Below are 25,523 nucleotides of genomic sequence, written 5' to 3'. Positions count from 1 at the left end.
TGATCAACACAGAGTTCTTGACAATTATCTGGCTTTACTGCTACATGTGGTACATATAAAACTAATCAGCTACTGCTCAATGGCAAAACAAAAGAATATTTTAAAACGCTGTATGGAAGTGGTGTTTGGCCCATTAATGAAGATATGTGCTTGCTTTAAAAAGCTTCAGTTTTCTCAAATTAAAGAAAGCAATTTTAGTATGGATGACAGCATGTTTCATAAAGAAAAAATCATAGTACTCGGCTATGAGTTGAAGAACAAAATTTTGCCCCTTGAGAAGAGGGCTCAAGCTGCTTATAAATTGGGTCTGTTGGCTTTCACAGGTACTGACTAAAAAGTTTATTCTGAAAGATTTGTTCTCATTTTTATTTGCAAACATATCTTAGCTGATATGGTCAAATGGGTCTGAACATCTTTTGGCAAATACAGTATAAAGGGGAGCTATCTTAAAAGTTAGCTTCATAAGACCCATGGATAAATTATTAATTGGCCACCTAATGGTACAAAGTTGTCATTATTTTAAAGTGGGGTTTGGTTATACAGTAATAATAATTTTGGTTATACAATTATTCCTTCTACATCATGACTTTCCCCACTGAGGTTTTGATATATCACAGATTGTCGTAAGGAATTAAATGGGAATTTGGGGGGAGGTTTTTTTTTTTCCCTTTCTGCTGAGGTAATTGGTGTTAAGTGACTTGCCCAGGGTCACACAGATAGGAAGTGTTAAGTGTCTGAGACCAGATTCGAACTCCAGTCCTCTGAATTCAGGGCTGTTGCTCTGTCTACTCCACCACCTAGCTGCCCCTGGGGGAGGATGTTTTGTGGAAGCTCCAGATGACACTCAAAAGCCAGCAGACTACACAGAAAAAGTTTAGAAACTCAAAAATGCATAAAAAATATATATAGTATTATATGATATCAACATATTTTATCTTTTAATATCATAAACACAATTTCTTCTTCTCTAATAAAGAGAGGACCAAATTATTTTGCACACACAGATTTTCCAGATCATGAGGGAACCACTCCCCTAACCTCCTTGATGTAGAAGGGATAACTTAATGTATAATGATTAGTGACTATTATTAATGGACTTTAGTTGAGGCACTGTTATTTGGCACTGAGTTTTCATGCATCACAATTTTATGTTTAAAATTCCGTGAAACATTGTAACTTCTTTTATCTTAAAAAAAAAATCAAGCCTATGCTTTGGGAATAAAAAACTTTAATAAAAAACATCAAAACTTTTATGATCCAATATATTGAAAACAATCCTTCATGTTTTTATTTTTAATTCCAACCCATGAAATTCAATATATTATTCTGAAAATGCATGATTTCACTGCAAGTAGGTATTTTGTAGTCAATTCTTGATTTGCTTAGTTCAAAGGCAGTAAGTAACATGACAGTGAAGATGATGCATGACTCAGCAACCTAGAGGGGGAAAATAGGGGAGAATATTTTAGTGATAGTCAAAGGAGGGGGAAATAGAGTATATTATAGGCCTACTGGCAATAAGGAGCAAAAATATGGATGACTTCTTTATATGTACCATAAAGCTACTTTGCAGGAGGAATATAACTGAAATGTAAGACAGTGGTAGAAAATCTCTTTTGCCTCATACCAAAATAGCTCTTTTTTAAAAATGTTTTTCTTGCTAACAATTTTATCTTTCAGAAATGAGAAGAAATAAAAAGGTCAGGATGGAGGGGGAGAATGATTTATTGTAGACTTCATTCTGACTATTAAAGAACCAATTAGCAAAATAGAAATGAGAAAAACTTTGGGAGTATATCTTAGTGCAATGCTCTTTGCATTCAACTCTGGAATTATATTTTACTTGGGTCCATTGTGAGGATGTAGTATTCAACTAAGCATCCCCACTCAGTGCCTATTCTAGTAATAGACTTAAGCAAGACATAAAACAAATAGCAATTAAGATATAAGGAGAATTTTTTTTTTATTTTTAACATTTATTTTATTTTAAAAACAGTAAAGAAAAAGAAAAACCAGAAGGGAATTCAAAACTAAAAAGAACATTGTCGTGTGCCCAGCAGAACATCAGGGAGGATTCAAAATATGCAACAACAAATTATCAGTTCAAGAAAGTATATATACATATACATACACACACATTAGTAGAAAAAATTATATTCATGAGTGTCCATTTTTTTTACTTCCTTGTGAATTGTTCTTTTTTCTCTGCGATGCACCTTTTTTTCTTTATTCTTTTCTCCTCTTTTCTCCTCCCTCCACCTCTCCCAAGAGGCTATAGTTAAGAAAGGATATATTTAGGAAAGGATATAATATGTAGATATATACATATACATACTTACACACACACAATGACCTCCCCCTCATACACACACTCATAGCTTTCCAGTTCCTTCTGACTCTGTTTTGATTCTGTTCCTTAATTGCCTTACTATTACTTAACCTCCTCCTACCCATGGATTCTCTTCCTTGTCTTCTTCCCATACACTTTGCTTCCCTGTCTGCCCATTCCTCTCCCCTTATTTCCTTGTAGATTTTGGAGAGTGCTGTACCCTTCATGGTATATTTGTAGTGTTGCCTATTTATGTTTGCTTACTTAGTTTGAAGATTCTGTCCCTCAGCTATAACTTTTAGTCTCTAACAGCCACCATCCACTACTGCTGATTCCTGTATTCTCTTGCTGACATCCAATCCACTTCCACCCTGGATCTGTTAAAGACCTTGGTTTACAAAGAACAAGGTCTTCCACTGCATTCAGAGGCACCTCCAGTCCTCCTGATCTACATCTTGCCACTGGACCCAGATGGCTCGGGAAGAGACAGTGAAGTGGGTGACCTTGCACAATCCTCCCTCATTTAAACCCAATTCAGTTGCATGTCATGGCATCACCTCCCTGATGTCAAGGTCATCTTCAAGAAAGAAGGACAAAAAAACAACAAAACTAAAGTCCATTCAATATAAGTGGATTACCTGAGGTTTCAGTGACAAAATGGGATAAGGAGCTTGATCCTCTTAGTCTAACTTCAACACTCTTTTACTCTTCTCTTATCATCATCATCACCATCATCAGTATTATCAATAATCATTGGTACACTTAAAATGATTAAGAGACATGGACAAGATGAAATTGTGAACAAGAATATATTCATCTGAGGATAATACCAAAAAATGTAAAAAAATACTGTGAAAATATTGTTAAAAAATGCTAAGAAACAATGAGATGAAACGTGATTAATGCTGAGAAAATCTAAAACGGTTTTGAAAGCTCAGTTGGTGACAAGAGGAAGAAGAAAAAAGTAGAATCACTGATTAGAGTTTTCTATTTTTCTACAAGCAAAATTGATCTTCAGAATGGGAGGAAGAATCTGGTTAAAAACTGAATATACAAAAAGAAATGGAAAGAAAGTACCTAACTACCTTAATGGAGCCATGCCACTTGGCCTGGGAGGATGCTAAAAATGTGTGAACATGATTTGCTATTGCAGATCTCTGAAAAAAATGGAAAAAGATAAATAAGTTGTGCAACTGGATAAGAAGGGTAAATGTCCATATTTTGAAATGAGACATAAGATAGATTCTTCTAAATGGAATTAGAATTATCCTATAGAACAGTAATTTGTACTTCAATATCCAAAAACATTGTAGAAATTATTATTCATTCATTCATTCATTTGTTTTTAAGAAATACTCTATACTAAGATGTTAGGATTACTAGGTGAGAACTCAGGTTGTCTGGACAGTGACAAGGTGAGAATTAAATGACTTTCAAAAATTAATAGGAGATATCCAATGGATGCGTCCAGTGTTAGGCTTAACTACCAATCAACTACAAGCTCTATATGACATTTTAAGGGGAGACAGTGCTTTAAATTCACCACGCCAGCTTACAAAAGAAGCACAAAAGGCTTTGAGATTAGTTGAACTGGCTTTATCCAATGTGGTTGAAAGAGTCACTCAAAAACCCTTGGAAATATCAGTTTTTGCTACAAAAGAGGCACCCACAGCAGTCCTTCATCAAGGAGGCAGTGTGATAGAGTGGGTGAACCTCCCAGCACAACCAGAACAAAGCCTTACACCTTACCCAGTGCTTGTGGTTAGGATTTTATTAAAGGCTATTAAGAGAGTAACACAATTATCTGGAATAAGTCCTGAAAAAATATACACATTCTATACTAATGCACAAATTAATGTATGCTGTGAGACCATCCCAGAATGGCAAATTTTATTGGCCACTGCTCCAAATTTTGCACATGGATCTCCATTAAAAATTACCCGGCTACTACATAATTGGCGATGGATTTTTGAAGAAAAGGTTTCTAAGGTTCCTCTTAAAGGACCAACAATCTTTACAGACGCCTCCAAAGAAAATATTTGTGCTGTATACTCTCATGATTTAACCATAAAGAGAGTAGTCAGGACTCCTTTTCAATCCACTCAACAGAATGAATTATTTGCTATCATGCTAGCTCTTACTTATTACCCAGGAGACGTAAATATAATTACTGATTCAGCCTATTCAGTAGGTGTAGTACAAAGAATCGCCACAGCCCAAATAAAATTTGCAGCTTCCAATATTTATCAGCTCTTTAAGGAACTTCAAGAGCTAGTGAGAAAACATCCAGGCAAGATTTATATCTTGCATGTCCACTCACATAGTGGACTTCCAGGTCCCATTTTTGATGGAAATTCAAAGGCAGATAGCCGTCTAATCATGTTAGCCAGTAGTCCTTTATTTCAGGAAGCACAAGAATCTCATTCTAAATATCATCAGGCTGCTCGAGCTTTACGTTTACAATTTGGAATCACAAGAGAGGAAGCTAGGAGCATAGTAAAAAGCTGTACAGCTTGTCTTCCTTTCCATGCTCCTACACTCCCTCCAGGGAAGAATCCTCGTGGTTTGAGACCCAATGAAATCTGGCAAATGGATGTGACCCATTATAAATCTTTTGGTCGTCTATCTTTTATTCATGTTGTGGTAGACACCTTTTCAGGATTAACATTTGCAATGCCAGCAGCAAAAGAGACAGCCTGAGTGGTCACTGAATTCCTTATACAAGCATTTGCAATTATGGGTGTGCCACAAGCAATAAAAACAGACAATGGACCTGCATATACGTCCAAACATTTTACACACTTTTGTGCACAGTATAAGATTTTACATACCACGGGCATACCCTTTAATCCTCAAGGGCAGGCAATAGTAGAGAGAAGAAACAGAGATATTAAGACACTCCTCCAAAAACAAAAGAAAGGGGGAGCCACAGGTAGCCCTAGAGAACTTCTAAATTTAGTTCTCTATACCATTAATTTTCTAATTTTTGACCAAGATGCACTGGCTCCGGCAGACAGGTTTTATAACCCACCAGAAGGGCAGTGTCCAGTGCGAGCATCTCCACTGTCCTTAGATAATCGCCAGGTGATGTGGAGAGATCCAGAAAGTGGTGAATGGAAGGGACCAGATAGGTTAACTGCCTGGGGGAGAGGGTTTGCTTGTATTTCTTCAGCAGGAGAAGGAATCAGATGGGTGCCAACGAGTCGTATTCGCCTTGTCCATCAGAGAGAGACAGAAAAAGAGAAAGACCTCAAAATAAAGGAGAAGATCTAAGAAACATCTTACACCGAAAGAGCATGGCTAATAAAAAGACTGTTAAAGAACTTTAAAACCAGCAGGAATCATTGGACTTCCTCACACAAGATGAGACTAATGGACAATGGACTTATGGACATTTATAAATTTTCAATTTATGATTATTTGATTGTTATTTGTTATATATTTCTAGCATATGTTATGTTACTATGTTACTATGTGCTTATGTAATTTATGTAATTATGTGTAATACTTCCCATATTGATGGATTTATGTTTCAAGGTCATGACTATCCTATGTTCTAAATCAAAAGAAAGGGGGAGATGTTAGGATTACTAGGTGAGAACTCAGGTTGTCTGGACAGTGACAAGGTGAGAATTCAGGTTGTCTGGACAATTACAAGGTGAGAACTCAGGTTGACTTGATAGAAGGAGCAAGCTCATTGGCTGAAGTGGTTCTTCCCAGAAGCCCTTGCATTATCCCATGCCCATTCTTTGGGAGGATAAAAGAGACAACAGTGGGAAAGTTAGTCTGCCTGGAGAAGGATAAGAGCTGGAGGAGATTCAGAGCCAGGATTCAAGAAGAGGTCTCTGCATTACATCAGGCCTGACAGGGCTCTCTGCAGGAAGGGAAGTCATTTCTCTGGACAAGAGTTAACAGCAACTGCCTGGAGACAACGGTTCACTACAGGAAGAAGAATCTGTCTGAAAGATTTGAGTAGACACAGCAGATCTCTTCCCAGAGAGCGATCCAGCAGCTTCTGGAGCCGACAGCTCGCTACACTAAGACTTTTTAAACATTTTTCCATTCACAATCCATTTTCACCAAAGAAATTTTATATGTGGGGCAGCTAGGTGGCACAGTAGATAGAGCATTAGCTCTAAAATCAGGAGGACCCTAGTATAAATCAGGCCTCAGACACTTAACACTTCCTAGCTGTGTGACCCTGGGCAAGTCACTTAACCCCAATTGCCTGAAGGGGGAGAAATTTTTATGTGACCCTGGGCATGTAGGCTTATAAAATAGGTATACAAATCAAAGATTTATTGATAATAAATCATAATTTTGTGACTACCACATTCAGTTACAAGACCCCATATAAGAATCATGACACAGTTTAAGAAGCTTTGCTCTCTATGTCTTGTTTGATGGCCACAGCAACTTTGCGAGATGGACAGAAATAATTTATATCACAGGTGATATAAGGAAGCCAGACTCAGAGAATTTAAATGACTTGCCTATCATTAAACTCACAATTATCTAGAAAATATTGTTAAAAATCTGCTTGTTTGACTCCTTAAGAAGAGAAGCAATGATCATCATAAGTCTAAAATTTTTCATTAAAAATCAGATAAAACAGAATAAACCCAATGACTTTTTTGACAGGGCTACCACATGAGCAAATTAGTGAAAACCTATAGAAATAGTATGCATAAAGAATACTATTGTGCTATAAGATTTAATGAAAGAAATGGTTTCAAAGATATCTAAAAACAAAATTGAACTTATCGTGCCAAGTGTAAAGAACAGAACCAGGCCAATAATTTATTCAAAAACAACAATATGGTAAAGACAAACAACTTTGAAAGAATTAGGAACTAATTGAAATTTTGAAAGAATTAATCAGACACTTAGATATATATGCTCCCCACCTCTTGGTAGAGTGGTAAAGGATTAAGAGTGCAGAATGAGACACATGATTTTGGGAGGGTTTTTTTTTTTTTTAATATGTTTTGCTTGATTATATATGTTTATAGCTATACTTAATTTTTATTTCATTCTCAATCTATTAGTAAGGGTTGGAATGAAAGGAAGAAAAGATAGATTCTTTTCTGACCGAAAAAAATAATAACAAAGCCAAACATATGAATGAAAAATAAAATCCCACCTTCTAACGCTCAATTATTTCCAGTTTATCCATATATAAGTTGTTTGCATATAGTCTTTTACATATTTTCTCCTTCTTTGGACTATGCATTTCTTAAGAGCAGATATGTTTTTTTTTAACTTTCTTTGTAGTCCCAGTGCTTAGCATAGTAACTTGCTTATAGTTATTGAGTTGTTTCAATCATGTCTGACCCTCCATGACCTCATTTGGAGTTTTCTTGACAGAGATACTGGAATGATTTGCCATTTTCTTTTCCAGTTCATTTTACAGATGAAGAACTGAGGCAAATGGAGTGAAATGACTTGCTCAGTGTTATTCAGTGTATCTGAGGCTGGATTTGAATTCAAATCTTCTTGACTCCACTCCCAGCACTCTATTCTTTGTGCTACCTAGCTGCTTAGCTTATAGTGGTTCTCCATATTTATTGTCAACTGACAATAAAATCCATTCTGCTTAAAGAAGTTTTTCAGATTTTGCTAGGAAAATATTCTTTAAACAAAACTTTTGTTTTTATATCATCTTTATTACTCAATATATCCTTTCACTTTCCTCAAGCAAAGAACTATCTCTTGTATACAACATATTTATGAGAAATAACATTGTATTAGGATGGGTCATACAGGCAACAATAGGACAATTATCTTATCTACTTTTTCCTTGGAGAAAAGAGTTCTAGGGAAGCGGCAGGTTCAGGGTTGACTTATTACACACTCAATCTTTTAGAGCCTCTCAAGGAAAATAAGTTCCTAAACTTTCCTAGCTGGGTCACATTTTCACAGAAATTTCACAGACTTTACTTCTCATAAAGGAGGCCCTGATTCAAACCCTCTCATACCTCTAAGAAGTTTATTTCTTTTAGCTTATGGGAGAATGTATTAAGAAATGATGCTTTTTGGGGTAGGGGGGATATGTGGAGGAGACCTCAAAGAAGAAAACAAAAGTTCCTTGACCTGATGATTGTGTGGGCTGGGTCTTAAAGGGAGCATATATATGTCACTCATGCCTACTTTTTATACCTTCCCCTGGCAGCCAGTATTAGCATTCATTAACTTTCTTTGCTTCATGCCCCAGCATATGAAATTGCCAGGTAATAATAGCCCTCCTAGATAAAGCATTCCCTCATGGTCCTTGTGGGAGGAAGATTAATTGTAGAGGAAATGGCAGTGGGGGAAAAGCCTGCAGCTAGGAAGCCAAGTCTGTGAATGGGTATACTTTATGTGGGATCCTAGGAAAGTAGGATCATAGGTTTCTTTTTGGAAGAGCATTCAAAGGCCTTCCTCAATGCCTTCCCTTTTGGGATAAGGAAATTGAAACACAAAGAAAATTAATGATTTTTCTAAAGTCATCCAGGTAGTGAGTGATAGGGAAAAGTGATGTATCCAAGTAATACATCCAAGACAGAAGTGGGAGATGAATGTAGGTCCAAGGTCTTTTCTATTGCTTGGAATTATTCAAATCATTTCATTTTTCATTCAACAAGTAGTTATTAGAAACATAATAGATGCAGTGTGTTGTGCTATGCATAGAGATAAAAAAATCCTTTTCTTGAAGGAATTAATCTGCTAGGAAGGATCTCATACACATAATAACAACAGCTTAAAATAAGATAATAGATTTAAATCTGGAAGGGACCTTTGAAGCCATTAAGTCAAAACACTTTATAAAACATTTTATGGTTGAGGAAGCAGAGACTCAGGGAATTCAAAAGACTTGCCTGACCAAGGGTTTTAAGTTTAAGTGTTTGAAGAGGTATTTAAATCCAAGTCTTTCTGACCCCAAGTCTAACATTTATTAAGGGGGTAAGGAGCAGCTTCTTGGCTAGATGGCTCAAGAAAAAGTTTATGGAAAAAGGAGTATTGGAATTAGTAAAAACTAAATGATGTTATTATTATTATTAACCAGAGTAGCAGAACTGGAAAGAAAGCAAATTCCACAGTTGTATAATTCAGCAACTTGATCCTTTTAAATGTCATTTTACACAATACTTTCCTTTCATTGCCTAATTTTGATTCAACTGAATTAAAGGAAGAAAGCATTTACTGATCTCTTGCCTAGATAATAAAGGGATTGGGTCCATATTCCATTAGGGTTCAAGATAATGCTTGCAATATTGAGAGAGTGAGTGAAGAAAGAAAATCCTGTGTGGCAATAGACAATAGGCAAAGCAATTTCTGGCTTCTTAGGGAAATAATCTATTTTTTTTTTTATTCTGAACTTTGATACTCGCCCAAAAAGAATATTTCCATTAACATAGCAAAACCCAAGATGAATTCTCTATGACATTGAATTTCTATTTCATACTGCCTGAAAGTCTGTTTGCTTTTTTGAGGATATAATAAATTTTACATGTTTCTTTTAAAATCATCCTGCTTGCTTATGCTTCCTTCTGGAATTTTTTTAAATATTTCAATGTGTTCCCTTTTTGGGGGGGAGAAGGGGGAGGGAGAAAGAGGAACATCACTATTGCTAAAACTACCCCTCTTTTTCTTCTAACCTCTCACAATTAAAAACCAAGAACCCATTTCACACACATGTCAAGACCTTATCCTCATGATGTCATTGATCCTCTTTAACAACAAAGGATGAGCAACAAGAGTCCAAAAAAAAACTTCCTTGTAACAAATAAACATAGACAAAATGAATCCACATACTTGTCATGTACAGAAAGGCAGGATTCTTTCTCCACCTTAAATTCACCCCATTTCCATTAGGAGGGAGGTAATATAGTTTATCCTTGGTCTTCCAAAGACATGGTTAGTTGTTACTTGGATGAGAATTCTTATAAATCCTTCAAAGTTGTTTTTTTTTTTTACTATGTTGTCTTGCATAAATTGTTCTATGCTAATTCATACTACTTAGGCTTCTCTGAAATCATCTTTTTTTTTTCTTTTTTTATGATACAATACTGCGAATGACATTATTTTGCACACTTAAGCATAATTCTGAACAGGAAAAAAAAATGACTATTCAATAAATTGCTAGACTTTCAGGATTTTAATGCAAAAAGACCTGAATTTAAAAGAGAAGGAGGAGCGGTAGTTCTGGAACTTACTCTCATGAGAAATGGAGGAAAAAACACATACCCACACACACACTCACATACATACATACAGGGAGAGAAAGAAAGAGAGAGAAAGTATAAAATTCTTTTAAATTCAGAAATAAGAGGGTAAAGGGATAGGGAAGGAGGAGAGGATAAGGTAAAGGAGATATTTTTGGAGGAAATCCTATCAAATTCACATCAAATCAGGATTAAAGAGAAAAGAACATATACATTTAGAAAGGAATAAAAGTCTTCTAAATTTATAAAGAAATAAGGTGAGGGAGTGGAAGGGCAATAGAAAGGTATATAGATTAACAAGAATACAATAGAGTGTGTAGATTAATGAAAATGGGATAAGATTGGGGGAGAAGAGATGAGAAAGGATTTTTGGAGAAAGATAGGTTAAATGATAGCAAGGCAAGGTAAAGGGTAAAAGTAAAGTAGAGGAGTCAGAAGGATAGGAAACAAAAGTTACACACAAACATAATAGTAAAGATTAGGAGTAGAATTTATTGGGTTAAAAAAAGGAGCAGAAGTACTCATGATTTCAGACAAAGTTAAAGTTTAAATAGACTTAATCCAAAAAATAGAGAAAAAATACTATACGTCATAATACTATTTTAGTCTATTTAAAGTAACCAGAAAATACAAGGTTGGAATATTGCTGTGGCTTAGGAAATGATGAGTTGGTAGATTTAGAATAATCGGGAAAGACTTGGATTTACAAAGGAAGACATTATCTTCAAAGAAACAAACCTAGCATGGTCTTACATGGACATATATGAATATATGTGTGTGTGTGTGTGTATGATTATAGATACCTATGCATATGTGTGTACTTCTGGGTATGTGTGTGTTTATCCTTAATTGTAGCCCTCTTAGGGAAATAAGAGGGAAGGGGGAAATAAAGTAAAAATATATAGCAAAGAACAAAATAAAACCTACAAAGAAGCAAAAAAAGCGTGGACAGTTCTGAACACAATGTATAGTATTTATTATATAGACTTTCCTGAAATGGAAATTTATTCCTTTATGTTCTGAATCCTCTTATGTTCTGCTATACACATTATAATGTTTTTTTTTTCTATTTTGTATTTAATTTTTAAATAACTTTTTACAAGAGAAAAAGTTAAAAGAAATTTTAAACCATAATACAAATAATAATAGCTAACAATTATATAGCACCTACTCTCTTCTAAGCAATTTGATAAGTAATTTATAAATATTATCTCATTTGATCAGCACAGCAACTTCAAGAGGTAGATGCTATTGTTATCCTCATTTTACAATTGAGAAAATTAACACAGGTTAAGTGACTTGCTCAGGTTGACACAAAGTACTTGAGACCATATCTGAATTCAGGTCAACTTGACTAAAGGCCCAAAACTCTCTCCCACTGTACCACTAGCTATTTGAACCTAGAATTTAAGTTAAAAGACTTCAAGAAGTAGGAAGATAAAAGTCCAAAAGACAGATTTTTAGATACCCAAGAGGTCATTCTCTATGATATCCTAGGAAAAATTTAATCTGAGTTTAGCAATTAAGATGGTAATGTGAAAGGTCAGAGAAAAGAAGCTCAGCTCGTTCATGTATCCTCAAGCCAAGATCTAAAAAAGGATATAACATAATGGTCAAGAAATCCAGAGAAAAACAATAATAACCTTCAACTAGCCCAGGATTGTAATATTCTCTCTAAAATATAATATTCTCTGTTGAGGTTTTCTTGGGGTCTCTGGAGGCAGCCTTCCTTTCAGTTCAGTAATCACCACAAATGCAACCAAGGGATTAAAGTCCAAATCCTTTATTGTCTCTTTCCAAGTCTTGTCTCCTTTCCTGGGGCCTGGTTAGCTTTCTTAGAGGCCTACCTCTCTCCTTGGTTATGAGAGGTTGAGCTCCTGCCTCCTTCTCTGCCCTCTGAATCTCTCCAAATCCAAAGGTTTGTGCTTCAGCCTCCAGCCACCACAAAGGTGGAAGATGGAATGAATCTGCCTCAGCTTCTGAGAGCTTCTAGTGCACTTGTCCTTTTTGGCCCTGAGAACTTCTAGCTTATATGCCCTACACTGAGTATTCACCAATCATTACATCACTAGGAAACCATTATTTGTTGTAGAATTAAATCAATGCTAAACCAGATTTAACCATTATCTCCTCAATCAATCATACTGAATCATGCTAAATTAGATAACTACTGTCTCTATCAATTCCACTGTCTTAGTACCTTGTAAGAATCCTTTGTTTCAAGCTCAAAGTTCTGGCCCATAAGAAAGGACTGCACAGAAAGACACCCAGAACTATATAGAACATTCTAGAAGATTATTGGAGTTGCTCTAGGAAGGTCAGAAGACTTTATTGTCCTGACTGGGGATCTATTAGAGTGGTTGAAAGACCACAATGTCTTGATCAGAAACCTCTAGGGGACCCAGAGGATCACAGAGTTCTAATTAGGAACACTGAAATCTGCCAGTGCTCTACAAAAATGCAATTTCACCATGGGAAGTGGAAACCAACAAAAGGACTAAAATCAAGAATATGGCCTAAATACCCCACCCAGGAGGGAAAAAGAAACTGGCCCTGACCAAAACACCCAATCAGAAACTGAGGCTAGAAATATGAGGAAACCGAAGAAAGCATCAAAATATTATAAATACTGTGAGTCAAGAGACATCCAAAAGACAAGCACAGAGGAAGAAACTAACGCATCAATAAATCATAAGCAGAGTCTCAGAGGAAAGAAAGGCGTGGCTACAAGAATTAAAGGAAGAGAAAAAAGAAAAGAGAGGGGGAAAATACACCAAACAGGAAGAAGAAGGAACCTGCTATTTAGCATACATTGTGCACAAGAGAAGAATGTATAAACATGGAGGATGTGGGTATCTCATGAACTTTGCTCAAGTAGATAGAGAATTCAACAAAACAAACACATGAAATTTGGTTTAGAAATACATTAAACTCAGTAAGGGTATGTGCAGGGGAAGGAAATGTAAAAGGAAGCATAGATTTGGAGAAACAGTTGTTCAGTCATATCCAACTCTTTGTGAGGGATAGAAAATCCTATCCAAAAATGACTACTCAGAGATCACTCATAGAAAAGCAGAATCATTTATTAGAATCTCGAGAAGCATACCCCATCCTGGTCTGTGAGCCAGATTCACAGCAGGAGAGAGCCACTCTCTTGAAGACGTTCACAACTTTTATACATTTCAGACAAAGAACCTCCAAAATCCCACCCTCCATAGGTTGTGATTGGTCATACAATTCTGCACTCCCCCCCTTTTGTTCAGTGGAAAGGTGATTTACAACCTTTGGTCATTTCGTGCCATATTTGGCAATGGAATGCAGCCTAAGCCTTCACATGACTGGGGCCTATAGGCCTGATTTTACATTAGCTAGCAGTCTCTGATCAATATGTGCTTAATCTGTAAGTTCTTCACCATATCTTACTCCACACATCTTCATTATCCTATATGGGATTTTCTTGGTAAAGATATTGGAGTGCTTTTCCCTTTGCTTCTCCAGTGGATTAAGGCAAACAGTGGGTGAGTGATTTGCCCACAATCAGATCTTCCTGACTCCAGACCCAGCACTCTATCCACTAAGCCAGATAGTTACCTTAAAAAATCCCTTCCATTTCAGAAATCTGATTATGAAAGGTAATTAAAAAGAGAGAAAGTACAAGAATCAGAGGTCAGAATTGGAGTTTTATCTTGGTGAAGAAAAAGGCAAAGGAATAAGAAAGCAAGCCATTTCAATAATAGATTACTAGTACTTATATCTTTTATAAAAGAAAAATTTGAAATGATTTTCACAGGATTAAAATGAGATCTGGGAGAATAATTTATTATGTTTTAGAAGAATTCATAAAAGTAAGGGTACCAATAATCGTGATCTCAGACTAGACAACAACAAAAAATATACGTGCTCAAAAGAGATAAGATTAGATAAAATAAGAGATAAGATTAATGGTGTAATAGATTCCACAACAGGCTTGGAGTCAGGAAAACATGAGTTCAAATCCAACCTCAGACAATTATTAGTGTGTGACCCTAGGGAAATCACTTAACTCCAACTGCCTCAAAAAAAGTAAATAAATCTTTATTTCCTTCTCATTAGGAGGGAAGGAAGGAAACAAGCACTTGGAAATGATTACTATATCCCAAGCACTGTTAAGGACAGGCCTACAAATACAAGCAACAAGAAAGTCAGTCTCTTCCCTCAAAGAGCTGGTATTCAAAAGAAATTCAACGGAAAAAGGAAGGGTGTGAGATAGAGAGAGGAAGAGATCATCCTGCCTGTAGACATGATGTCCAAGTCCAAAAAGTCAAGAAAAGGATCTGGAGGGAAATGAAGGCAGGTTGGCTTGGGCCCTTTACAAAACAGAGGTTACAGGGATAGAAATATGTTCCAGGATGAGGAGTGCTTAGACTGAGGGAAGTTTCAAGATACCAGAACAGTAGAAGCATGATTTTGAGATCCAGAAGGTGAAGAAACAGGATGGGGAAGAATGAAGGCAGGCTGGCCTGGTCCTTTCACAAAATGCTTTATGCATATGATGTAATGAAATAAAAACACTTAAAATATATGCTAAGTAGCCTAGTATCTAAGTACTTCAAGGAACAGATAATCAAATTATAGGAAGAAATAGAAAGCAAGACAATAATAGTGGGGAGGGCTTAAAAAATTTGCCTGCTTCGGCAACAAAAATCTAACAAAAAGATAAGTAAAAGATCCTGAACAGAATTTTTTAAAGTTAGATATAATAGATATTTATTGATTACTAAATGGAAATAGAGAGAAAAATATACATTCATCAGCTGTTCATGAAACTTGAAATTTGACCACACGCTAAGGTAGAAAACCTTATATGGTAGTTCTGTGTTAGGTGGCACTGTGGATAGGGTGGCAGGAAGACCTGAATTCCAATCCAACTTCAGACACTACCTGTGGCATCTGTCTCCAAGGAGTTGTTGTGAAGATCAAATGAGGTAATAATTATAAGCTCTCAGCATAATGCTTAGCACATAATAAGTATATAAATATTTGCTATTATTAACAATTGAAGAAAAGTAGGGATATTAAATCTGTTCCTTACTGATCATAGTTCAATACAAATGTAGAAAATAAAGAACCTTTTCAGGAAAGATCCAAAATTAAACAGAGGATAAATAATTTAATCCCAAGAAGTGATGCATCAAAGAATAAAACAAAAAACCAACAAACAATTTTGCTAAAGAAGAAAAAAATTTAGCTAGACCAATCCTTAGGAAGAGAATGTAAACTTCTAAACACTTTGATGAGTGAAAAAAAGAAAGAACAAGTTAATGGAAATTGAGTGGATGACCATTAATTGGGGAATGGCTGAATCACTTATGATATATGAATATAATGTACTACAATTAATGATGAGCAGGCTAACTTCAGAAAAGCCTGGAAATATATATGAACTAATGCTAAGTGAAAAATGCAGAACCAAGAGAACATTGTACACAGTAATAACAAGATTATGTAATAGAAAATGTCATTTGCATCCACAGAGAGTACTGTAGAGACTGTGTGTGGATCAAAGCATAGTACTTTCACCTTTTGTGGTTGCTGTTTATTTTTTTTTCCTTTTTTTTTTTTGAGTCTGGGGTTAAGTGACTTGCCCAAGGTCACACAGCTAGGAAGTGTTAAGTGTTTGAGATCACATTTGAACTCAGGTCTTCCTGAATTCAAGGCTGGTGCTGTATCCACTGCGCCACCTAGCTGCCCCCCTTTTTTTCCCTTTTTGATTTTTCTTGTGCAGCATGATGAATATAGAAATATATTTAGAAAAATTGTACATGTTTAACCTATATTGGGTTATTTGCTGTCTTAGAGAGCAGGGAAGGAGGAGAAAAAGAAAAATCTGGATCACAAGGTTTTGCAAAGGTGAATGTTGAAAACTATCTTGCATGTATTTGGGGGGAAATGCCATTAAAAATAAATTAATTAAAACGGGAGAAAGAATAAGTTAATCAATTGGACATTGAGTTAAAAAATCTAGAAAAACTACAAATCAAAAATACCAAGTGAAAAAACAGAAAAAACAAATGTGAAACAACATTAAATTGGTGAATAAACCCTAAAAGCCAGTTTTCTAAAACAAAGGATAAAATGTATAAACCATTAACTAATCTGAATTTGTTTAAATAGAAAAATCGAATTGTTAATATCAAAAATGGACAAGGAGATACACAACAAATGAAAAAAAGAAAAAAAGAAAATTATGAGAAACTATTTACCAATTATGATAAATGCAAATGAAATGGATGAGTATTTACAAAAAAAAAAAAAAATTAAACCTAGATTCATAGAATAAAAGAGAAAATTTAAATAGCCCAATTTAATAAGCCTGTGGTACAGTAGATAGAGCCCTGGGCCCAGAATCAGGAAAACCGGAATTCTACTCCAACTTCAGACACTTATTAACTGTGTGACCTGGGATAAGACACTTAATCTCTGCCTCAAATTCCTCAACTGTAGTTGGGGAAAATAACTGTAAAAATAACTGAAGTTAATAAAAGCACCTTTATTGTTGAATTTTTATGAGAAGCAAATGAGAGAATATATATATATATTGATGAAATTTGAAAAGAAAAAATCTCAATACTAGATAGACTTACAAAAAATTTTGTCAAACATTCAAAAAAAATTAACCTAATATTATACAAAATGTTCACCTGGGGTCAGGAAACCATGAATACAAAGCCAGTCGAAGACACTTAATAGCTCTGTGAACCTGGTGAAGTCACATTGTTGCCTCAATCTCCTTCTCAGTATCCTCAAATGAGGATTATAAAAGCATTTACTTCCCAGGGATGTTGTGAGGACCAAATGAAGTAATAATTATAAAATATTTGGCACATAGTAAATCCCATAATTGTTAGATATTATTACTAGTAGCTATGAATTGCCAAAGATTTCAAAAAAAGATACAAAGATTATAGGAGATGAAAAAGACAATTATATAAAGTTAAAAAAAATTTATATACATAAAATTAACATGGGAACATAAAATCAATGGGAAATTTTCTCTAGAAATCTAGGGAAAATCTTTATAAATTTTTCTGAAATAGATCTGATGTGAATAGGAATTGGACTTGTGATTATGGTAAAGGGATCTCCCAGAATATGAATCGCCAGGTGAGGGAAATTCTAAGAATGCAGGCCAGTACTTTCTTTACAATTCCTAATCTCAGAGAGCATGAAGACCTGAGAAACAGGATCACATAGCAAGTATCTGTCAGAGACAGGACTTCTCAACTCTGAAGCCAGCTCTCCATCCATTACATAATTCTGCACTTTCTGGCAGCCAATATATATATATATATATATATATATATGTATGTGTATGTGTGCATATATATATATGTATGTATGTATGTATATATATATGTATGTATGTATATGTATATATATATATATATATACATATATATATATATGGAACTGATACAAATATATAGGATAAAAGCAATTCCCCAATAGATAAATAGTAAGTGGATGTGAGGATGTGAACAGGCAGTTTTCACAGGAACAGATTCAAGCTTTCAATAGCAATATGGTCCCATTTCACACCTATTAGATTGAAAAGGATAATCAAAAAAAGGAAACTGACAGTTGTTGGAGGGGCTTCAGAGAAACAAGCCCATCAATACTTTGTTGGTGGACCTGTTCAGTAACTAGACATTCTGGAAGGTACTTCAGAACATAAACTGTGCATAGCCATTGTCCCAGTGATACTTCTACTAATAGAGCAAAGACAAAGGGAAAGGATTAAAATGTACAAAAATATTTATAGCAACACCCTGTTGTAGCAAAGAACTAAAAAGAGGGAACAGCGATGCAACTGAACATTCTGATGCCATTTAAAAAATGATGAAAAGGTGTGACTTGGAGAAATGTGAAAATTTATGAATTGGGAGAAAAACAGAGAACTAAGGCTTCCTGGCCTAGTGATGCTGCAAGTCTGATCCTTGTATTTATAATGCTGTTTGTGTTAGAAAGCAAGACAGCTTAGACCTTATTGTAAGAAAATATGATCATCTCAGTGACAGAAAGTGGGCCTATTTTTGTGCTCTGCTGATTCTGCCATGAGGTGGGCAATGACTGTGTCCTTCTGAGCCCTTCCCTATTTTCTTCAGTATACCTATGTCAGAGATTCCTGTACTCTCTGAAATTGCTATGTGAAAGCAATATACTCTGATAGTGTATGCTGACTCATCTCACCAGATAAAGAATCCAGTCACTAGAAATTCTGGGGCACAGGATAAGGAAATTAAGCAAGAATCTAGTGGCTAAACATTGGGACCTGGGACAGGGCAGGAACTTAAGTAAAAGAAGATTGAAAAAGAAAATGGCAAATTCAGATACACAGAAGCAACTTGAATGATCAGAGAAAAAAAAAATCAACTTTTCTGGGTAAATAATACTATAGTCCTGAGGAGAAGCTTAATTTTAACTGATTCTGTTCCAGTGAATTACTAAACTAAGGTTCCTTGTGGTCTTTTCTAGGGTTAGGAATAGTCTCAGAGTCTGGGATAGAGGTTAACTCAGCTACAAAGGTTATGGCCATAAAGGGTCAGGAAGCCAAGAAACCCATAATAATTAGTCAGAAAAAATTGAGCTTCATATAGGTAGAAATTATTTCCCATATACATTTTTTCCACCTGTATCTAGCTATGGAGATGAAAATTATTCCACTTACAATAAGAGAAACTGAAGCAGGTTTAAGCCAATGGCACTTTATCAAAGGGTCCATGGTTCCCTCTAATGAAGTGGACCTCAGATTTCCTCATGATCTAAGCTCCTTCCAGGGCCATATTTTTATAGGGTTAGATTCCAGTCCATTCCATATCAGGTAGAAAACATAGAATAATTCCATTAAATAGGTAAAATAATATGTCAGCAGGGCCACAACTTGGGTGAACCAAGGACTATCTCCACATAAGATGGGCAGGTTTCTCCTTAATTTGGGCAGGAGGAAATGGTACAAGCTATCACAATCAGTGACCTAAATGGTTATAAGATGGTCATCTGATCCTATCGGACAAGTGATTGGTCCAAAGGTACAAAAATATTTTGGGGGACTTTCCATGTAGTTGTGATCTCTGCCATGCTAGGCTTGGTCACGATAACAAGGCAAAACAAGGGTGGAGGGCCTTTAGCTAACTTCCTTAGTATAAGTTTCCTAGTTAAGCAAGTGAACTTAGAATCTGTAACTCATAGTTTTGATATATATGATTCTATCAAATTTGAGTAATACTGATTGGAATAGAGTAGGGGTCCAAAAGGAATTATTTCTCCCATAACACAGTGTCCCATGTTCTCTGAGATATTTAGCTTAAAGTTTTACTTAAATGAATCAAGAGCACTTAAATATACTTTGGTTTCTACTTAAGTGTTATTCTAAATTGTTCTTTAATAAAGTAATTAGGGTTTAGCCTAATTTATTTTATTTTGAGACAACTTAATAGAAAATGGAAGAGACATACAGACTTCTTAAATTTTATATACAAATTTTATATAACATGGCCAAGCAACAGGATTTAACTAATTTTATTATTATTTTTCATTTTTTAAGAAAAATAAAATTGACACATTTTATTTTGAGATAAGACATCTTCTACCAAAGTATATTGCAAAAAAATGAATCAAAATTGCTTAATTACATGAGTCTAATGATACATGTCATTTCCCACTTTTTTGTTTATCAGTAGTTAACAGATAGAAAGAATATGTGTTTTAAATTTGAAAATAGAGTACTATCTTTGTCTCCTGTATTTGGCTTTAGAATTGTTGTCTCTTGCTTTGCTTCTCTCATTTATACAAGTCTCATATTTCTCAATTTTTCATATGCACTTATGGTAGAATTCGAATCCATTCCATTAGATTCCATTTAATCTAATGATTAAATTAAAATGATTAAATGATTAATGATTAATGATAAATAATTAATAATGATTAAAAAGATCCATTTCTTTTTCAGCCATACCCCAATTTGAGGAGAGGTAAAGTGAAGAAATCTTGACTGAGAATCATCTATTCAACAAGTGTACTTCAGTTTGGGCTATCCAACCTCTAAAAACTTTCTAGGGTTTTATTTTGGAGCACAGAGCCTTTGGGAATGGAAGAGGATCCAGCCTTTAAGTGGGTGGAATGAAACAAAAAATTAGAAACACGATTTTTCTTTTTGTTTTTCAGGAGGACCAATGGCAGCAAAATGGGTATCTGGATACATAAATGATGCAGCTTCAATCTTGGAAAAAGAGAATGTTCCTCCTCATGTTAAGATCCTACTACTACAAAGCATATGCAGTTGGTGCTACTTAAATGTTAGTGGCCAAAAGAAAGCCAGACTCATAAACATGCTTCCCATTCTTGTGTCTTTTCTGGAGGATGAGCCTGCCAATCCCCAGTTAATGAGAGCCTCCCTGCTTGTCAAATTCTGGGCTTGCCATCTTCTTGCTGTCATTATTTGTAACAACATAGAAGCCATCCGGGATCTTGAGAAATCTGAAACTTTGAAGTATTTACTCCAAATGTTGGCACTTGAGAATTGGCAAGGATGGCCTGAGAATTTTGCTGAAGTCTTGTTCTTCCTGATGGGCTATCACAGGGGTTAATTAGGCTATTTAAGGAAACAAGAGTCTGAAAAATGTAGTTTCCTCATTTAGACACTGGTTTTCTTTTGCCTGCCTTGTATTATGTTGGTAGTAGAAAGCAGTAATAAAAATGAATGTTATTCTCCAAGGATTTCTTTAAGTTGCCTAGAATTGCAAAAGGTTTTAGTGTTATTATTAGTGTGGCCAGACAATTGGAAAATGACTTTGATAAAAATGTCAGATTATACATTTCCCCCCATTTTTCAAAAGTTAAACTGTTTTCAATTCAACAAATACTTTTAGTATTTACTCTAGGCATTGGGAGCCAACATATATTCAATTACTAACATACACGCCCATCTATATGCTTACGGAAATCGACAGTTGAACTGACTATTGATATGTATGTATGTCCACATACATACCTGGTATATATATGTATAGACAGCATATAGATGATATACACAAATGTAACCACTAGAGGGCATTGCCACTAATCTGTTTCTATACAAGACTCTTGGCAAAGTCTCAAATTCATTGTCTTATATGATAGCAGGGAATCTGGTCCCTGGAACATACTAGACATTTAATCAATGTTTACTGAATTGATTTGGGTGTACAACATAACTTTTTTTTTTTTTTCAAATAATGTTTTTAAGTTTATAAAACCCTTCAGATTGGCTAGAATGATAGGGAAAGAGTTGTCTTAATTTGCATTTCTCTGATTAATAATGACTTGGAGCATCTTTTCATATGACTAGAAATAGTTTCAATTTCTACGTCTGAGAATTGTCCATTCATATCCTTTGACCATTTATCAATTGGAGAATGGCTTGATTTCTTATAGTCAATTCTCTATATATTTTAGAAATGAGGCCTTTACATCTGATAATTTTTAAAGAAAATCTTTTGTTGAATTAATAGAACCAAAGTCTTTAACTTTTATGTTTCTGGCTGTAGTTATCAAAATTCCAGCCTTTTGATGTTACCAAAGAACAAGAGATCATTATTGATTACAAAAGAAATAATTTTGATTATATTAAATTAAAAAGTTTTTGTACAAGCAAAACTAATGCAGACATGATTAGAAAGGACGCAATATATAGAAATACATTTTTACATTTAAAGGTCCTGATAAGGCCTCATTTCCAAAATATATAGATAATTGATTCAAATTTATAAGAATTCAAGCCATTCTCCAATTGAAAAATGGTTAAAGTATATGTACAATTTTCAGATGAAGAAATTGAAACACTTTGTAGTCATATGAAAAAGTGTTCTAAATAACTATTGTTAAAGAAATGCAAATTAAGGCAACTGTGAGATACCACTACCCACCTCTCAGATGACAGGAAAAGATAATGATGAATGTTGGAGGGGATGTAGGAAAACTGAGACACCAATACATTGTTGGTGGAACTGTGAACAGATCCTGTGAATAGGATACAAAATAATTCCACATAAACTCCATTCTGAAGAGCAATTTGGAACTATGCTCAAAAAGTTATCGAACTGTGCATATCCTTTGACCCAGCAGTGTTACTACTGGGCTTATATCCCAAAGAGATCTTAAAGGAGTAAAAGGGACCTGTATGTGCAAGAATGTTTGTGGCAGCTCTTTTTGTAGTTGCAAGAAACTGGAAACCTGAATGGATGCCCATCAGTTGGAGAATGGTTGAGTAAGTTATAGTATATGAATGTTATGGAATATTATTGTTCTTGAAGAAATGATCAGCAGGATGATTTCAAAGTACTTGGAGAGTCTTATATGAACTCATACTAAATAAAATGAACAGAATCATGAGATCATTATACATGGTAATAATAATGATCAGTTCTAATGGATGTGGCTCTCTTCAACAATGAGATGATTCAAACCAGTTCCAATTGTTCAGTGATGAAGAGATCCATCTACATCCAGAGAAAGGACTGTGAGAACTGTTTCACAATATAACATTTTCACTCTTCTTCTTTGCTAACATTTTATTTTGCTTCTCTCTTTTTCGTGCATGGCATGATAATTGTATAAATATGTATACATATATTGGACTACTCGCCATCTACGAGAGGGCGTGGGGGAAAGGGGAGAACATTGAACACAGAGTTTTGCAAGAGTTAATGTTGAATGATTGTCTATGCATATGTTTTGAAAAATAAAAAGCTTTAATAAAAAAAACATTAGAGAGTATAGGAATAAATGAAGTTTTCCTTAAAATGATCAGAGCATCTATTTAAAATCAAGTATCATCTGTAATAGGAACAAACTAGAACCAATCCCAATAAAATCAAGGGTCAAGGTTGTCTACTTATCACCATTACTATTCAATATTGTATTATGTTAGCCTTGACAATAAGAAGAAAAAGGGATTAAAGGAATTAGACTAGGTATTAAGGAAACCAAATTATCACTCTTTGCAGATGATATGATGGTATACTTAAAGAACCCTAGAGAATCAATTTAAAAAACTACTAAATTCACAACTTAACTACAATTCACAACTTAAGCAAAGTTGCAGGATACAAAATAATTCCACAGAAACCATCAGCATTTTTACCAACAAAGTCCAGCAGCAACTAAGAGAAATTCCATTTAAAATAACTGTCAATACTATAAAATACTTGGGAATCTATCTGCCAAGGCAAAGTTAGGAATTATACAAACACAACTACAAAACATTTTCCATACTAATAAAGTCAGATCTAATTAACTGGAAAAATATCAAGTGTTCATGAATAGGCTGAATAAATATAATAAAATGACAATACTCCTAATCTATTTATTCAATGCCATGCCAATCAAACCCCCAAGAAATAATTTTATAGCTCTAGAAAAAAATAACAAAGTTCATCTAGAAGAATAAAAAGTCAAGAATTTCAAGGAATTAATGAAAAAAAAAAAATGCTGTGCCAGACCTAAAACTATATTGTAAAGTAGTGGTCATCAAAACCATTTGATATTGGCTAAGAAATAGAGTAGTTGATCAGTGGAATAGGTTCACAGGATAAAATAGTCAATGACTATAATAATATAGTATTTGAAAAACCCAAAGACCCAGCTTTTGGAATAAGAACTCACTATTTGACAAAAACTGCTGGGAAAATTGAAAATGTTTTTTTCTTTTTTAAAATTAGTTTTTTATTTTCAAAAAATATACATAACTTTCAACATTCACCCTTGCAAAACCTTGTGTTCCAAATTTTTTTCTTCATCCCTTCTTCCATCACCTCCCCTAGACAGCAACTAATATATTAAATATGTGCAATTTTTCTATACATATTTCCACAATTATGCTGCACAAGAAAAATCTGAACACAAAAAAAAAAGAAAACAAAATTCAAACAAAATCAAAAGGTGGTATTATGTTGTAATTCACATTCAGTCCCCAAAATCTTTTTTTCTGGGTGCAGATGGCTCTTTCCATCACAAGACCATTGGAACTGATCTGAATCATCTCATTGTTGATAAGAGCCACATCCATCAGAATTAATCTTTGTATAATCTTGTTGTTGCTGTGTACAATGATCTCCCGGTTCTGCTCACTTCACTTAGCATCAGTTTCTATAAGTCTTTATAAGCTTCTCTGAAATCATCCTCCTGATTGTTTCTTATAGAATAATATTCCATAACAATCATATATCATAACTTATTCAGTCATTCGCCAACTGATGGGCATCCACCCAGCTTCCACTTTCTTGCCACTACAAAAAGGGCTGTTACAAACATTTTTGCAGATGTGGGTCTTTTTCCCTTTTTTTATGATCTTTTTGGGATACAGGCCCAATAGAGACACTGCTGGATCAAAGGGTATGCAGTTTGAAAGTCCTTTAAGTATAGTTCCAAATTGCTAAGGATCCTTGGGGGGGAAAAAAAAAATATATATATATATATATATATATATATATATATATATATATATATATATATATATATATATATATGTGTGTGTGTGTATTACTGACAATTCTTTATTTGTGGGATAGAAAACTTAAAAGGATCACTGACAATGTATCATCTTGTACAATCCTCTCATTTTACTGATGAGGAAAAGTTAAAGTTAAGTGAGTTGGTAGCAGGGCAGGCTTTAAATACAGGTTCTATAACTCTAATGTTTTTCCACTGCACCAAGTTATAGTTTCTAGCTACTTCACCCTTTTTCTAGAGTCTTGACAACTATCAGAGGCAGTTTGTTCCTTTCTTCTCTGCTCCCTGCAACACATACTTCCAAATTCTTGACCCCAACCCTAGCCCAAAAAGGAGGAAGCTCTTTGCCCTGCTCTCCATTGCTGCACTAAGTGACACTGATCAAGGCTTCTTAAATTTTTTCTACTCTCAATCCTTTTTTACAAAAAAAAGTTTTACATGACCCTGGGTATCTATGTAAAATA

The 25,523-nt window shown here is 34.8% G+C and overlaps 1 protein-coding gene across 1 annotated transcript; it reads left to right on the top strand.

Moving 5' to 3' along the window:
• ARMH2 (armadillo like helical domain containing 2) lies at positions 1-21,285 on the top strand. The gene is made up of 2 exons (XM_074272862.1): positions 1-323; positions 20,737-21,285. The coding sequence occupies exons 1-2, from the start codon at positions 80-82 to the stop codon at positions 21,156-21,158; spliced, it is 666 nt and encodes a 221-aa protein (XP_074128963.1). The 5' UTR covers positions 1-79; the 3' UTR covers positions 21,159-21,285.
• Positions 21,286-25,523: the final 4,238 nt, after the last annotated feature.

Source organism: Sminthopsis crassicaudata, chromosome 1 (assembly GCF_048593235.1).
Source record: "Sminthopsis crassicaudata isolate SCR6 chromosome 1, ASM4859323v1, whole genome shotgun sequence".
In the NCBI taxonomy this organism is placed as follows: domain Eukaryota; kingdom Metazoa; phylum Chordata; class Mammalia; order Dasyuromorphia; family Dasyuridae; genus Sminthopsis; species Sminthopsis crassicaudata.
This window is presented reverse-complemented; position numbering and strand designations above follow the sequence as displayed.

Coding starts and splice junctions, on each gene's coding strand:
- ARMH2 (XM_074272862.1), top strand. CDS start 80: ATGGCAAAACAAAAGAATATTTTAAAACGCTGTATGGAAGTGGTGTTT. Junction 324..20,736: donor GGGTCTGTTGGCTTTCACAG/GTACTGACTAAA, acceptor TTTGTTTTTCAG/GAGGACCAATGGCAGCAAAA.